Source organism: Echeneis naucrates, chromosome 1 (genome assembly GCF_900963305.1).
Source record: "Echeneis naucrates chromosome 1, fEcheNa1.1, whole genome shotgun sequence".
Taxonomy (NCBI): domain Eukaryota; kingdom Metazoa; phylum Chordata; class Actinopteri; order Carangiformes; family Echeneidae; genus Echeneis; species Echeneis naucrates.
The window spans coordinates 6,231,566-6,248,475 of NC_042511.1; the positions used below are offsets into that span (position 1 = coordinate 6,231,566).

The following is a 16,910-nucleotide window of genomic DNA, read 5'->3' on the forward strand; positions in this document are numbered from 1 at the left end:
GGTTGGATGGCAATAAAAACTGCGTGCTATAAAGAATGTCTGAGTGCGATGTTAAAGTTCACCCCATCACTCTTTCAGTATTGCATTCAAAATTGTAGCAGTTGCCAGCGTGTAGTTGATTCCTGGCGTTTTGTTAACTGTTATGTGTGCTAATATGCATCTTACTTTACATGACCCTGGCCTTGCCCAGGGAAATGGATAAGCACTCGAAGATGAATGAATGCTTCATGTGCTCATCAAGTGATTTTTGAATCAGTGAACTAACAGTAAAAAGCTGTCAATGTTAATGTGGCAGAGCATAAATAGTTAGTATAATGGAATAAGATTTTCAGGTAAACTGGGAATAACTCAGAGTTGAATTTTGCATTTTCAATGATTGTTATTCCCAACTTTGACAGCAAGAGGTGTGAAAAAATGTGTCAAACTTAGCCAAAAATAAAACCTTGATAGATTTTGTCTATGAATATTCTCATTCATCCAGGTCAGTGTTCTCTCTCTCAAAATTGATTCGTAGGCAACTGGACTTGTATTTGTCCATGAAGACAGTCATAGAATCAACAACACCGAATCAATTTTGAGAGAGAGATTGATATATGTTACTTATTGTCCATTATTGTCATTAACTTTTGAATTGAACATCATTCAACGTCAGCACTAAAAGAAGACCATGCTGTCTTTTTGCTATATGAGTAAACAAAAAAACTTTAATATGACCGTTAGTGAAAAACTCAACCGTCATGTCTGAACTGCGGTATTTCACACTTTTCACAGATTTCCTTCAGAGGGCAGTGTTGTCTAAAATACACCCTCATTTCATCAGCAGAAACTCTCCCACAATGGACAATACACAGGAGAGTAATGATCATATTTTTGCCTTTCTTTTATTTACATTAGGCGATCTTCTATATTTTTCTTTGAATATTTATAGTGTCCACAACTTTCATTTGTGATACAGAAATTGGACGAGAAATGGCACAAGACCAGGCCAAGTGAGTATGTTATTGTCCTCATCTGTCATACAAGGCTCACACACTGACATAGAAATAGACTGTTAAAATCCATTTGTTACAAAGGTAAATAAAGAGGTAGACCTGCACTTTCCCATAGTCCTGCTACAGTAGCGTTCATCCTTTGCGTGAATAGTAGAGCTGAATGTGTGGATTCATTCATTTATGAAGAGCAAACTGATGCAATATCAAAACCAAAGTCATCTGTCATAAACCCATTCTGTTATTCCCGTCTCTCCTGCTCCTGTCCCCATGGTAAGCTAGAGTCAACCCTCGGCTCAGTAACCGTCATCGTACTCGTTCTGGGCCTGCTGCCGGGCCAACATGGCCTGGATAAGAGCACTAGGGGCTGAGGGATCTGGGTTTTGAGGGGCAGCAGGGACCCACTGGATCCCCTCCCCTTCCTCTGCTCTCTGCCTGGCTTGCATGGCTTGCATCACAGCACTTGACATAGAAGATGGCGGCTCATCTGTTCTGTAGTAGTCATCTTGCCCATCAGCTCTCTGCCTGGCCTGCATGGCCTGTATCAGGGCGATGGAGGGTGATGGGTGTTTATCAGGAATCGAGTAAAGATCGTCATCCTGGTCTTCTAATCTCTGAAGCGCCGACATGGCCTGAATCAGAGCACTGGAGGTGGATATGTCAGAGGGAACCGGCACTCCTCCGGCGCTCCATCTTGCTTCCTCCTCTTCGACTTGCTGACGAGCAAGTAAAGCCTGAATCATGGCGTTTGAGTTGGACTGACTGCCTGAGGAGCGATCATCTGAACGCGGTTTAATCTGCGGAAGGACAGCAGAAATCTCTCAGCGATCTCTCAGGGTGAAAGGGGCTTTGGTAGAATGAAACATATTTCAAACAAACCTTTTTGGGGTTTTTCTGTTTGGGTCTTTTATCAGATTTGTGGAGGTCCTGGAGCTTTTCTATCAAGAAGGACTTGTCTTTCCCTTCCTGGTGAGAGAAAAAGAAAATGAGAAAAACCAGGCTAACCACAGTACAGAAGCAATTTAAAAGTAAGAATTTTACAACAAAATATATTTTGAGTAGACCCAATGTTGTGTACAAAACAAAATCCTTTCAATAAAAAGCATCAACAAGAGACGTTTTTCTTCAAAGACACTCACATTGACGATCTGCTGCCTTAGTAAATTCATTAGGGACTTGCGGCCTTGGATGACTTGCCAGAAGATGTATGTGATGACCCTGGACATCAACAACATGAACATGCTGCTCGGATCACCATGGTTACATCGCATGATAACCAACTGCTGTGATGCCACAGTATCCCATACATATCACACGTCATCGTTTACTTTGCTGACCATTGTGTCAGGAAATTAATAAGATCATTTAAAAAGCAAGATTAAATAAAAAGATTATTTAAAATCACAGCAAATAAATCAGATGAGGGCACTAAATGTGGCAGACAAAAACATAGATCCTGCACTGTGCACTTACAGGGTGACGACTGTGATCAGAAAATAGAAGATTTCACTCCTGATGACATTTTGGTAAATCCAGACAACCCACTGAGACCCAGGGATCACTTCCAGGTCATCTATCCAGACTCCAACCACACTGAAGGTATCGTTGAGTCCACGAAAAGGACCACATTGCTCAGAGGGAGCCAGTCTACAATACAGGACAAGGTGGAGATAAAAAGATTGGATTTGGAGGTGAGTTGTGTAGCGATAAAGCATGCAGCGTGTGTCAAAGACCGATATTACTAAGTTATCTTATTGTGTTTGTTTTTTTTGCTTCAGAAGGAAATGATCTTGTAAAAATGTTTTACTTGACTCCAGTCTGGTTTTCTATTTAACAAAACAGGCCATGTGCTCATACCTCCAGGCAGTATAAGCAACCATGGACAGGGCTCCCACAAAGAAAGGGAAGAAGAGGAGGGCGATGAAGGTTGTTTGCATCTGAGCAGCTCTGCCCGTTCGCCGTGGAGGCTGGCAATTCTGGGTCAGGCTGACCTGAGGAAGCACAAAAACATGCACACATGAAGAAACACACAAACACACACAATTTTCATCATTTCATCATCATCAAAAAACAAAAGATTTAGTTTTTCATCGCACAAAGAAAACTATCAAAGCTTTTGAATAGCTTTGATTAAAAAGTGCACGTTCATGAAACACTGAGCAGCGTCAGGTCTGGCCTGGGTCAAATTGCCAGTATTGAACTAATTAACTTCTCCGAGACTGATTGATCTTGAGGATTGCTGGTACAATACAGCACAACCAAAGGGTTTAGTTGCTCATCTTTTCCACAGCACAAAATAAAGGGCATAGTCCTTATGACAATAGGATTTAAATTAATTATTGACTCAGGTGCACACATAAAGTAACATGAGCCACGAAGGCATACAGAGCTGCTCAGACAGTTTTGTTTCGTCCCGGCAGTTCAGTTTACAAGGTACCATTCCTTGTGAACCTGTCTTTACCTTTTTTAAATAAAACAAGATGAAAAATTTGACAATCTGGATGGCAGGCAGCAGAGGAGAGAAGTAGATTCCAATCCTGTGCAGAGAAAATACAGCACATAGATGCTTTTAATTGATAACTGGCACCTCAACACGCTTTCATGTGTCCTATTAAATGTGTGTCTTACCACGCAAGAGTCTGTGCATAGATGAGCTCAAGGACATTTCTGGCTATGTCGAACTCTGGAACCCCGAAACGTGGTATTAATCTGGTCCCAATCACACTGTAATAGAGAAAAAACAAATATAGTTTATATGTTCTCCCATTTTTGAACATGCTAATAATAAAAAAAATCTTTGTGTAACTCACTTGCTAAGGAACTCTCCAAAGAAGGATCCCAGCATCAGAAAAAGGAAGTCAGCAATGACCAGACGGTATAAAGACTGTCCAACCATGGACTCCCAACACTGTGGGAAAACATTAGATGGCTGGAATGATGAGACTTATACAGCTTTTAAAAACATGCTTATGCGTTATTTCGTGTTCAGCGTACCGAATACTTCTTGGCCACCACATTCATCCAGTAGAAACACAAGACACCCAGAATGGACATTTTGAGAAAGACATTTCTGTAGATTGGAAAAGAGAAAGGAATATTTCAAGTTTTATTCAAGGTTCAGGGGATAGTATAACATTTTGGGGAAATGCACTCATCTGTTTTCTTGCTGAGAAAGCGGGATGTAGGCGCCAAGTGGCTCAGCATTCTAGCTGGAAAGGTAACACAATGTACCTATACCAGAAGCTCTTAATTTCACCGATTAACTGATATTATTTCGACCGCAGTTTGTTTAACATATACAAAGTGGGCTTAAAAAAAAAAAAAAAAAAACCCTCAAAGATAAACTTCTTGAAACATATTCTTTTAAATATAAGATATGTTAATGAATGCATGTCCTTTCGGTCAGACACTGTATGTTCTGTCTGTTGTCTAACCTGATTACCAGAGCGTAGATCTGTCTCCGCTGACTGGAGTATTGCTCAAACTTGTAGAAGAGGGAGTAGAAGAGCGGGATGACGAGGTTGATCAGAGACACCACAAAGGGAACCAGCAGAGTCTCTGCCTCCTGACGTGGAGACCAGTTGGTGGAATCAGATGCTTGCTGTATAGATAAGACACAATGACAAACGTTGTGTGTTTAAGGGATAAATTAAATCCCCTGCTGCCAGTAAATGACTCCACGTGTTGTTATCAGTAGTTTCGGTGGTTATGACGCTGATATGGACTTTATAGACCAAATACTCAATGGTGTGTTAGCATTTGTATTTTGTTAGGAATTTGCAAGGAGAGGTTCCCGTGAATACTGGTTGTATTCTAAATACAATCATCAGCCTTTCCGTACAAAGAGGAAACCTTATGTCTGACTTTAACAGTAAGACCAATCCTTCCATTGACGAGTGTACCTGCTGTTCATATTGGCAGAGATAGTATATGCTGGCTCCACAGCCGAGAGCTAAGCCAGTGGAGAGAAGCCAGGAACCCAAATGAACTGCGAAGTGCTTCAGTTTTTCAGAAAGGGTTAGCAGCTTCATCTGGGCCTTTTCTGACAAAGACTCCTGGGAACATACAGAGAAAACAAACATTGTGATAAAAATAACGAGACATCTGAAAAAATAGATGAATCTCTTGAAGTGCGCTGCCCAATGTTTGTCTCAAGATATTAATTTCAGCTACAGTGAATTTCCTAAATGTATAAAAGTCAAAATTGAACAGACCTTCAATGACTTTCCTGACCTGCTGCGTCATTAACATAAATAGGTTTCAAAAAACTGAAACAATCACCTTGAGTTGGACACGAAGGTTGCTCTTGCGCTGTCTCACTGCTTTCTCATTGGTTATACTAAAATCCCAGCTGCACAGAAGCTGCCATGCGCAGCTTGAAGCTGGTTCAGCTAGTATATAATTTCTCTGAAATGATCTTGCCATGCTACATTAGAGTAAAAACAAACAGGAAAGATAGGGGACATTAGTTACAGCATGACTGCAGTTAAACCATTGTAAACCAGGAAAAAGAATGTGGAGGATTTGGATAAAAATGCTTATCGAAAGCAATTCTAGAAGGCATTCAGAGGGGAGGGCTGAACTGACCTGAAAATCAGTGCAAATCCACACAGTACCATGTAGACTGCGATGGTGAAGAAATAGGCCAACTGCATGTCGTAGTCTACCAGACCTGAAAGCGTTTCGTTGCTGTAGCCTCCATAGTACATGACAGTGTAGTTAAAGTAACCCTGGTGAAACACATTTAAGCATAGTGAGTACAAAGTGCAAAAGATTCAGTCATTAATACAGATGAATGCACTTTGTACATTATGGACTGACCACTGAATCCATTTGGAGACTTAGCTTTTGCAACCTTGACCAATGTAAATGTTTCCTCTTTAAGCAATGTTTTGGTCTCCACCAACATGTCTTAAAAATCTGGGTCTTTAGTTGCTCAATGCTCCAAGAGACCAAGCTGATGTATTGATGTACATCAACTGATAACATTGCCATTTGGTGCTGGCAGATGTTGTATAGAGATTTTAGTGAGGCTTCTCTTGCTGAAACTAACTGCCCACTCTATCAACAAACATCGTAAATGACGGTGGTGGGGGAGACTAAATAGTTATTGATCATTTTTCTGGTATTGATTAGATCCATTCTGAATTATATCATCATCAAAAGACAATTCAGTCCTATTAAATGTATATTTGTATAACCATTTGGATAGCAGTGGCCAGAGCCTCCACTTACAGCTCCAGTCAGTATCTCCAGTCCTCTGAAGCTCACATTTGGAGGAATGTTGGGTAAGGGGTCATAAACAAGCAGGGGGATGGTGATAAAGCCAAAGTTGACCAGGAAGGAGAAAATGTTGAACATGAGCAGCCACTTGAGGAACATGAAATAGGAGAGGACGCTAGAGCCAAACTTGCCACCAATCTCTTTCATGACACCCTGCCACAGCTCCAAAGTCTGCCTGGCTGACCTCAGACCGTAGCCCAGCCTGCGGAAAAACTGAGAGAACAGCCTTTTCTACGAGTGGCACAGACACACACAACCCAGAATGTGCTGATGAAGTATGATTCTGCAACACTGCTTGATTGCTCACCAGTGATACACTCTCAGAGAAATCTGCTAAACATGTGAAGTGGCGAGATTTCTTGAAGGACTTGAATGCCAGTATCTGATTCCTATGAAAATAATACAAAACATCAGTATAATTTGTACAGGAGCCCCATATAAAGTCCAAGAGTGGTCTTTAGGTGTACCACTCTTCCTCCTGTGCACGCCAAGCCCTTATTTTATAGGTCATTTTTCTTTCAGGGTAATGTTTAACTTAGTTCCCAGAGCGACAATGATTAGGGCCTAAATCACTTTTGACAGCTCATGACCCACCTGATGCGTTTCTTCTCCTCAAAGCTCATTGGAAGCTCCCGAATAGCCCGGATTCGGTCTCGCGTTGACAGATCAATGAGTTCCTTGACCAGGTTCTGTTCCTCTGTCACAGACGGGATGATAAGATAAATCCCCCCTTTTATCTTCACATGCAACAGCCGCAACCCATAATCCATATGAAATGAAGCCGATCCCGTCACAGACACTTACCATTCTCCATCTCATTTCTGATGGTGTCCTCTGTCAAAGCCGCATGGTCAAAATCAGTGTTAGGTAACATGCTCATCCTTCTCATAGTCGTTGCCCTCCATCGCATTGTCATATTACCTGGATTAACACACACAGAGGAAGGAGGTGTTTCTTTTTTTTTCTGGCTTGATACGAAATGGTAAACTTTTGGAATGGGAAGCAGTTGGGAAATCCTTGCTTTCTTTGATTTACATTTTCCCAATTGACTCCGGATACCTTTCATATGTGTGTATTGTCGACTGATAGCAGTGTTTGTTGGTTTGACCTAATGCGGGTCCTGTTATACCAGTATCTGTACATTATCTCTACTCCTGATTAAATCCACTGTCACTGCTGGCTCTACAGTTATTGCGAATGACTACTGTGCTGCCTGTGGCATATATTTATTAAAACAGTCTGCTAATGATTGTGTTCTGTTATAACAAATTTAAGAGTCTACAATCATTCTGAGATATCTACGACTCTGCACTTAGCGATAATTCAAGTTAAACGTGAGTAAACATGTTAATAACGACAGCGTGAACATTAAACGCAGGTGTTTGAATACCAAAGAAATGGAAATATTATGACTATGCAATGGCATTGCTATATGAAAAGTTAAGCAATTGCCAAAGTTATTACAGTTTATCTTGAGCAATAAATGACTGAAGCTAGGTTGCATCCAATAGACTGTGAAGGTTCTCAGTCAACCAGGTCATAGTTCCCCAGAAAGTTGACTGTAGGGCAATTGGGCTTAGTTGGACATTCTTGAAGATGTCACGCCACCTCCAAGACACTTCAGCAGTTCCCAACAAGATCCATCCAACAGTTCATGAAATATCTAAATAACTCAACACCACAAATGTAAAGCAGCCATTAAGATTCCTTCAGCTGGGACCATGGATATGTAAAATTTGTGGCAGTCCAACCAGGAGCCATGCTGTCAGCATTGTTAAAATGCAAATTCGGAATTCTGAAAAGAATTCAGCTACAAATGTGTAAGTCCTCTCAGATTTCCTTGTCCTTTTTTTGTGTATTTCTTTAGGATAACATTTCCCTTCCCTCCATTTCTTTGCCAACTTCCTTCTCGTCATTGTTGTTTGTTGTTGCACTGGCTCCAGTAATAATTACCCAGCTGGACTGCATGGGTTTAGGGTTAGGGTTATCAGGCCATCATCAACATGAACGTCACAAACGTGTCTTATAAATAATTGTCCTGTAAAGCATTAACTGTGTCCACAGAGCAATACCAGAGTGACAGTTTGAGATTTTACAGTAACATTAAGACACTATGGCTGTCAAAGGAAGCTTTTATTTGATATAAAAATTTGTTTAAACATTACCTGACACTGTAGAAGGAAGTCGGACAGGTGCTGATTGATCATATTGGTCAGGGTTGATTTGAAATGTATTGTGACCTGCACAACAACAACAGCAACAACAACAAAAAAACAGGGACACAAGCCAACACACAGTTGAGTAGCAGTCATCACTAAATGATGTAGCTTTTATCATGCAATACATCCTATACAATAAGCAAGCACACAACATAGACATCGCCCACTCACTATGGTCATGCTGCCATGAAGGGCTCCCAGGGCGTGTTGAGATGGGGCCCATGGGGATGTTTTCTCTCCCTCCCCAAGGTTCTCTCCCAAAATCATCATCGGCACTTGTTGAACCAAAGGAGGAATCATGTGACTCTGCCCTGTCACCCCATCCGGCCGGGTTTTCCCGGGCATAGGGGTTAGTGTGGTGGGTTTTGCTTGAATACCTTAAGGTGATAGGAGAAGTCATGTTTAAAGTGAAAGGTAAAGTACTTATCACGGCGGTACCTGAGAGCACTGGGGTTAACGACAAAAAGGGACAGGAATTCAAAGTTATGATTATGAAGCAATCATTATTAACTATTATAGATATGACTGCTGTAATTTTAGGGATAAAACATTCTGCAAGAAAAGTAGGATTGATTCTTTGAACTTTAAAGACTGATGTGGTCATGAATTCTCTCTAAAGTTTTCTGAAGGGTATTCTTTTTTTCTTGAAATAAAACTTTCAGTCTTTGAGTGTTAAACATATTATAAGAATAAAGTAAGTAGAACCAATCTTGCAGCCTGCGATAGTGACATAGTAAGTAGCACATCTACACTGCAGCCTGTCCCTTGAGGAAATACTGCTCATTCAGTTACAGCGCAGTATATGCACTCTGGTTTGTACAGGATTACATTCACTGATGCACACATCTAATCCAAAACCACAACAATAACCACAAACCTTCTATCAATTTCCAGGGTCTCGCTGTCATGGTACGCAGGGTTGAAGTATCCGCCGCCACTGTAACTTGTCATGAGATTGTGCAAATGGGTCCTTTTATTCTTCTGTGGACAGTTAAGAGTCCGTCAGCTCACTCTGTTGCAGCCGTCCCTCAGTATGTTGATGTCTGCGTAGTCTGGTTACAGCAAGACACCGAAAGCATTTTGCCTATCTGAGTACAGAAGAGCACTAAAGTATAAATTGTGTTTCCTGTCATGACAGCTAAAAGGTGTTCACTTTATTTTCGTTGCATATTGCACGGACGATTCAAAAATGGATGATAAACAACTGAATGAACAATCAATCTGAAAGCAAGCAGAAATGTTTTTCTAAGCCAATTCTCATTAACTAATGGGGAATTGGAAATCGCTATACAGGAAAAAAAACAAAACAAAACATAAACATATGTGTGTTTTTCTATATGCTTTCCACCTTTCTGGAGAAGCAAGGTAAAAATATGTGTTGTCCATGAATTAACTTTAATTTTTTTCCGGTTTTATTATTATTACAGCTGTAATGATATGGAAATAAGTTGACTCGTACAGTCGCTGTGATCGAGCTGTCAGCTGGATCCCGATCCAGACTCAGGAAGTGGTCTGGTCTGTAGGAGTGCCTGCAGTTCTTCCTGCCAGCCGGACCGTCAACTCCCTGATCATTATTAAAGTCTGCTTCCCTTCACTGTCAGCCAACTGCGAGACTATCCCGCAGACCTCCAGGGTTTCAGCCGCAGAGGGGAAAGATGGAGACGGACTCAGGTAAACACGGAGTTTTCGTCTTCAAGTTGCCCTTTCTGCGTCTCCTGCGGCTAACAGCTAACAGAGTTAGCGGCTAACAGCAAGCTAACAACTCTGTCCCGAAATGATGAACGGTGTTTGGGAGAGAGCAATGTCAGACTTTAGTCTCGGTTTGTCTCTGTCTCTTTTCTGTGTCCAAACTTCGCTTTGGGCTTTTTTTTTTTTTTTTTTTTAATATATATTTTTTTTTTCTCGGTGTTGTTGGGCAATAGACTGGACGCTTTCTGACCTGAGTGTTGCAGCTCAGGTGTGATGATTAGTAGTAACGCAGTTAAACTCTCTCTGTGATTTCTAAGGAAAGGAAACAGGAAACCGCTCCAGGTACACTTAGTAAGATCACACTCATGATAATAAAACATCACATCACATCACAAAAGCTCTCCATGAGAAAATCAAGCAAAGTTGAAACAATAAATGAGTTTTAAAAAAAACAAACAAACAAAAAAAACAGCATGCAACAGCCGGCCAATAACAAAGCTTGTAGAATAACTTCATGTCTTTTAAAGAGGCAAATCCTGAAGGATAATCAATGCACTAAATTTCATTGATTATGTTATCAGTATATAGCATGTAGTATCATGTAAAATATTGGTTTTAAATCTGTTTCCATTGGCCATAAATCTGGTCATTTTTTTCTTAGTTAAGCCTTTATTTATATCTAAACAAAGTGAGGCAATGCTGTCATTTGTCACAATCTGACGACATGTATCCTATAATAGTTTTATTCCTCCAGCAGAGGCTCAGTTTTTGTGACCAACAAAGACATCCGATCTTAACTTTTGGGAAGCTGAAACCTGCAAATTTTGAAGACTTTTTTTCTTGAAATGAATTATCGTTAATGATCAAAATAGTTTTAAATTTAAAAACTGATGTTGTAACTCTGAATTCCCCATAAGTTTGCAGCACCTGTCATAGCAGTAACTTCAGGGCAGAGGTACATTGTCACTAAACTGTCAGGCTCAAATGTTAGCAAATGATAATGTTACTTTGCAAGACCTAATCATGTGTCCTCACTTTTTTAAGTATTCTACACTGATCGTAGTGGAAGAGTCACCAGTAACCCACTGTTGGACCAGCTCCCCAGCTACCAGTCCTTGCTCTACCGCAGGAAGTCGTCAGGTGTTGGCACCAAGCGAAGAAACAGCTCTAGAGCCCGGCTCAGTTCTTCTAGCAGTGGGAAATGGGGCTTCAACACAATCAACACACAAGAGCAGAAGCAGAAGTGTCAGACTGAGCAGAGATCCATCAGGGAGCTAGCTCAAACCATGGCAGAGAAACGCAGAGCCAAGTAGGAAACACATCATGAGTGTGCACTTGTAACCTTCTTGAAAGACCGTGTTAATCATATCTTTTCCAATTTTGAAGTCACTTGAAAAGTACATTGCTATATTGCCAGTTTCACTCATTGCTGATTTTAAAAATTTGGCATGGCGTACTAAGCAATTTGATTTGACTGTGTAACATCGTAGGACACAGCGTCTGGAGGAAGCTCAAGAGCTCAGCAGCTGGAGACTGAGGAGGAAAAATACTCGCAGGTATCTGAGGAGGCTGAAGGATGATGCCCAAGAATGGCTGAGCTCCCTGAAGCTCTGGAGGGGAGACATCCACCTGATAGAGGGTGAGAAATGAATAATGAGATGGGCTGACCATCAGAAGACTGTGACATTCATTCACATCTGTTCAGGATGGTAGAAGTGATAAAATACTCTCTGTCTCTCATTCATTCAGGGATGTTTGGCACAGGGATCCTATCATACTTCTTTTTCCTGCGCTTCCTGGTCATGCTCAACTTGATCATTTTTCTGCTCATGTTCAGTTTCGTCATGTTGCCCATCATCATTGCCCCATACACTTCAGGGAACACCACCTACAACCAGAATGATGGTGAAAAACCAATCGCTGATACTCTTTTTTTTTTTTTTTCAACCAGACGAATAAACTAAGCATAAAATTGTCTTAAGATCAAAATTTCCACACAGGCAGCATTTGCAGTGTGTATCCAAGCAGCGCTCGACGAGGCCTGGTTATCTTTCACGAACACATCACAGATCTTCTGTCTGGTGGAGTAAGTCCTTGAACTTTACATTTACAGTAATGGTTTGTGGAGAAAAATGATTTCCATGTAGTTTCTTCTACACTAATTTTGCATCACCTGCAGGGCTTCCTGGAACAGACTTATCTTTTCTATGGCTACTACAGGGTGGACAAAATCCACTTTGCAAATGCCACCTACAATTTGCCACTGGCGTACCTGTTGGCCACTATGGCGTACCTCTTTCTCAGTCTCATCTGGATTGTTAAAAGGTACTGATAAGACCAAATGATGGTGAACGAAATATACTTGTGTGATTGGTTTTAGGGAGTTTGTTTGTCTGTCCTCAAGGTCTGCCGCAGGATTCAAACGGAATTTGGTTCAGGATGAGGATTGCTTTCAGAGTTTCTGCAACAAGATCTTTGCTGGCTGGGACTTTTGCATCACCAATGAGAATGCCGCAAGGCTGAAAAGAAGCAGCCTGCTCTATGAACTCAAGGTTTGCTGATCATTCTGTTGGTCCATGTGTTTAGATACCAACATTTGGGGAGCCATGACCCAAACAGAAAAACAGCGTCATCTCTTGCAAGAGAAGTTTTAATGTGACCTCAGTGGGTCTATACAGTGGCTAATCTTACGTGACTAATCTTGTGTTATTTTACGTGATGTTTACATGCAGGAAAAGTTCAGTTCCTACTGACGACAAGCTAGTCACCATCCAACAATGTTTTTATCTTTTTTTTTTTAGATCCTAGAGTAGATGAATCTACTCTAGATTAAGAGTACTCTTTTGTCAGAAATTACTTATTTGAGTTAAATTGTGTCTTAAATGCTCAATGTATAATCTGTGCTTCCATTGAATGTTTACCTGCCTTATTTTTTCACTGAAAATGCCCAGACGGATTTAGAAGAAGAAAGGATCAAGCAGAAAATAGCAGATCGCACCCGCAAAGAGAAGTGTCGGATTTACCTCATCCGTCTCATCCTCAACCTTTTTGTCATCGCCATTCTGGCTGGTTGCTTCTACAGCATTTATGTAGCCACCGTCTTTTCCCAGGAAGCACAGAGGAATAATACGAAGGTAATGACATGTTGCTCTCTCCAGTCAGACCTCTGACTCACATTATTGTGATAATTGAGTTGTTTATTAAGTTTTTAAATTGCTTCAGACTCACCTTAATTTTCATAAATTATTCAAAAACATGGCCTGAGATTGGTATTGCTGGCATTCATAAAACATTTGATCAGACTGGCTTCTTTCACATCCTCGTATCCTTTTCTTTCTCTCAATATTCAGTAAGTAATATCTACTTTTTTGCAGGTGAATTTCATTGTAGATCTCATATATGAGTATCTTCCTTCTATTGTGATCACCTTGGCCAACTTTATCACCCCCCTCCTCTTCTCCGTTATAATCAATTACGAGGACTACTCACCTGCCTTTGAGATCCGCTTCACCCTCATGAGGTAAGGTGGACCTCCTATTATTCTTTATTATGTGGGCAATAGGAAATTTGCAAACACAAGCTAATGATGTAAAAGATGAAACACATATCTCTTTTTCTTTTGCCTTTCTTCACAGGTGTGTCTTCATGCGGTTGACCAGCATTGGGGTTTTGCTGTTCTCTATGTGGTCACAGATTACCAAATGCAAAGAGGAGACCTGTGTCTGTGGTTATAACCACATGCTTTACTCTGTAAGTCATTGTCTTTCATCTCGAAACAGCAGCACAGTGGTTTCATTTAGTAATCTGCAGGTAGCAGTGTTAAACTCACTTTTATCTCTGCATCAACAGGCATCACTGTAGCTCAGTGCTTAATGATTTAGATTAAATGATCTAAAATATTTCGAAGATACCAAGAGCTGAGAACATTAATTATTAATACCTCTTTAAATTTGCATCACTCAGAGTGTAACAGCAGTGGCATTTGCCCATTTTTGCTTTCAAATTTTGCTCTACATTTATTCAGTGCTCTTCTGGGCTTTCAACACATTCAGGTATAGCGTAATAATTACCGCATTAAATTCCTCCTTAAACTACTTTTATATTAGCAATTCAAATCCAATCTTTTTCTGTAGTGCTGGGAGACCCGTGTGGGCCAGGAGATGTACAAACTCACCATCTTTGACTTCATCATCATTGTCGCAGTCACCATTTTTGTGGAGTTTCCCCGAAAGTAAGCCCTTGTTTTTCCCTCATGAAAAAACATCGTCTTCTTGAACCCCTCAATAGAAAGTGCAACAAATTTAATAATATTTAGAAAAGGATTATATTTTCAGCCGTCCTAATTTATTTTATTTTGCATTCTGACAATTTACCTTCATGTTCTTGGCTCTTCAGTCACTGTCCTTGAATTGTCTTATCCTAACTAGGCTGATAGTGAATTACTGTAAGTGTGGCCTGGCTAAGTGGTGGGGGCAGCAGGAGTTCGGGATCCCTCAGAATGTGCTAGAGATTGTCTACGGTCAGACCATCTGCTGGATCGGCACATACTACTGCCCAATACTGCCTGCCATCTGCACAATTAAATACTTCTTCATATTCTACGTCAAAAAGGTGATTTCTGCCTCCCATATATGTTTTGTTGGTCTTTGTTGGTTGTTGGTTTCTGTCTGTCTCTGTGTGTTGGCCCTGTGATGGACTGGCTACCTGTCCAGGGTGTACCCTGCCCTCGCCCAGAGTGAGCTGGGATTGGCTCCAGCACCTGCTACCCGGAAGCGCAAACGCGGAAGGTGGATGGATGGTTCAGCATCAGGAATACAGCCACTGATGTACTTTGTTTGTGCTTCTCGTTTAAAGGTATCATTGATGAATAACTGCCGACCAGCAACACGGCCATTTCGAGCATCAAGCTCCAACTTCTTCTTCCTGGGTGTGCTGCTGATTGGACTGGCTCTGGCCTGGCTGCCTGTGATTGTTAGTGTAGCCCAGTGAGTAATGCCCATGTCATGTTTACACGTCAGTCTCTGAGGCTGGAATAGAATCTGATGTTGAAGATTGGTCAATATTTGTCTGAATTTCACTTAAATAGAAATGTGAAATTTAGTTTATATAGCAGTGACTAAATAAAAGTAGAAACATTTACTGCTGTTGCTGTATTTCTTTTGGCAAACATTTATTTAACCTTTCCTTTTTGCACAGAATAAACTGTTCCCAAGCCTGTGGGCCGTTTGTTAACTATACCACCTCCTGGGAGGTGCTGCCAACTTCAGTATCCCAGCTTCCAGATGGAGTCCAGACTCTGCTCTTCGCTCTATCATCAGAGGCCTTTGCTGTCTCCTTCTTTGTTGTTGCGTGGTATGTCTTTGTGGTATCTCAAGTGTATAAGCCGTTGGCAGCTGTTTTTTTTTTTTTTTCCCCCCATGTGACTATTTTTTTTTTTTTTTTTTAAATGTTTCCATTTTGTCTGCAGTTTGGCCATGTTCTACGTGATTGCACTAGCTGGAGCCCATAAGCGGGTTATAAATCAACTTCGGGAGCAGCTCGCCATGGTAGGCTGTTAAGTAGACTCAAGGGTATATATTTTTAGAAGACTTAACAATTTAACGTTTTTATTCAGTCTCATGTTGTTGTTGTTTTTTTTTTTTTTAATTGTTTTCCTATGAATCAGGCTGCAAATGATGCGTTGTTTTGTTTTCCAGGAGGGTCGTGACAAACGTTTCCTGATCCAGAAGCTGTGCCAGGCCCAGAGGCTCTCAGCTGTCAAATCTCCAGCGTCCAAATCTCAGCGCCATAGCAGTAGCAGCAGAAGCCCCAGCTACCACACCAGCTTCTCCAACAATTTCAGTGAAGTGGTGTTCCTGGCACACCCGCCTCCAGGCTCCTCCACACACGTCTGAAGAAAAGACCTAAGATTATAGACCAAAACTGAACTGAAAACTGGAAAACGCTCTTCTTTCATTGTGAAAACACTCTAACTTGATAACATCGGTGGACTTGCTGACATTGCTGTGTTTTGCCTTCTCAGTGTTCTTTTTATTGGCAATCTTATAAAATTAGTAAGAAGGCAATGTTCAAGTTTTGTTTTTGTTTTTGTTTTTTTTTTAAACCAAAGCAGGCGTTGCTGACCATATTTAGCTCTTCTACTGTGAGCTCTGTCTCTTATCGTGTCCTTCTGAGAAGGATCTGCATCATCACAACCACTGGAGCTTGGAAAAACTCTTATGAATTGGATGCACTTTAAATATATTAACACTAATGTGTTCCTACTGGTGCAACTTTTGTGTTTACAGTCATTACTATGCATTCATTATCTGTTTTGTGTGTTTTTAAGTCTCATTATTATTTACTCTAAGGTTGCATTGTAATGTAAGGACACGGTATCCTGCTAACCCGTAACTCTAACCATGTTCTCTTTACCAGCACTGTGACTCAGTCTTTGTAACTTTATAAAAATGTCTTATGGATGGAGGGGAAGTTTTAGCCTGCATTTATACGAATTTGTTGTATTTATGTTAGGTGCCTTTATATGTAGCTGCCTTGAATATCAAACTTTTTACGTGGGAAAAAAAAATATTAAAATTGAATAATAATAATAATAATAACAATAAAAACTTTCTCCGTCTGTTACCTTTCCCCAACGGAGGAGTCCTCCCTCCCGCGGGTCTCGCCCCCTCCGGCCCGGCAGAGGTCGCTGCCGCCGCCGCCGCCGCCGGTGTCTCCTCTCCGGCGGTGA

The 16,910-nt window shown here is 41.0% G+C and overlaps 2 protein-coding genes across 2 annotated transcripts; one reads left to right on the top strand and one right to left on the bottom strand.

The window, feature by feature from the left end:
- Positions 1-720: 720 nt before the first annotated feature.
- tmc5 (transmembrane channel like 5) lies at positions 721-9,486 on the bottom strand. Its single transcript, XM_029508935.1, has 20 exons — positions 9,369-9,486; positions 8,663-8,868; positions 8,438-8,512; positions 7,077-7,193; positions 6,867-6,969; positions 6,580-6,661; positions 6,225-6,485; positions 5,577-5,719; positions 5,271-5,415; positions 4,892-5,044; positions 4,424-4,590; positions 3,984-4,059; positions 3,800-3,897; positions 3,618-3,713; positions 3,451-3,526; positions 2,847-2,980; positions 2,463-2,636; positions 2,129-2,207; positions 1,869-1,955; positions 721-1,786 (listed from the first exon to the last, which is right to left on the bottom strand). The coding sequence occupies exons 1-20, from the start codon at positions 9,440-9,442 to the stop codon at positions 1,286-1,288; spliced, it is 2,847 nt and encodes a 948-aa protein (XP_029364795.1). The 5' UTR covers positions 9,443-9,486; the 3' UTR covers positions 721-1,285.
- Positions 9,487-10,013: 527 nt separating this feature from the next.
- Positions 10,014-16,761, top strand: tmc7 (transmembrane channel like 7). The gene is made up of 16 exons (XM_029499290.1): positions 10,014-10,162; positions 11,225-11,489; positions 11,671-11,819; positions 11,930-12,085; positions 12,181-12,266; positions 12,360-12,505; positions 12,585-12,732; positions 13,132-13,314; positions 13,555-13,700; positions 13,816-13,930; positions 14,314-14,411; positions 14,608-14,791; positions 15,035-15,165; positions 15,377-15,532; positions 15,648-15,726; positions 15,877-16,761. The coding sequence occupies exons 1-16, from the start codon at positions 10,147-10,149 to the stop codon at positions 16,072-16,074; spliced, it is 2,256 nt and encodes a 751-aa protein (XP_029355150.1). The 5' UTR covers positions 10,014-10,146; the 3' UTR covers positions 16,075-16,761.
- Positions 16,762-16,910: the final 149 nt, after the last annotated feature.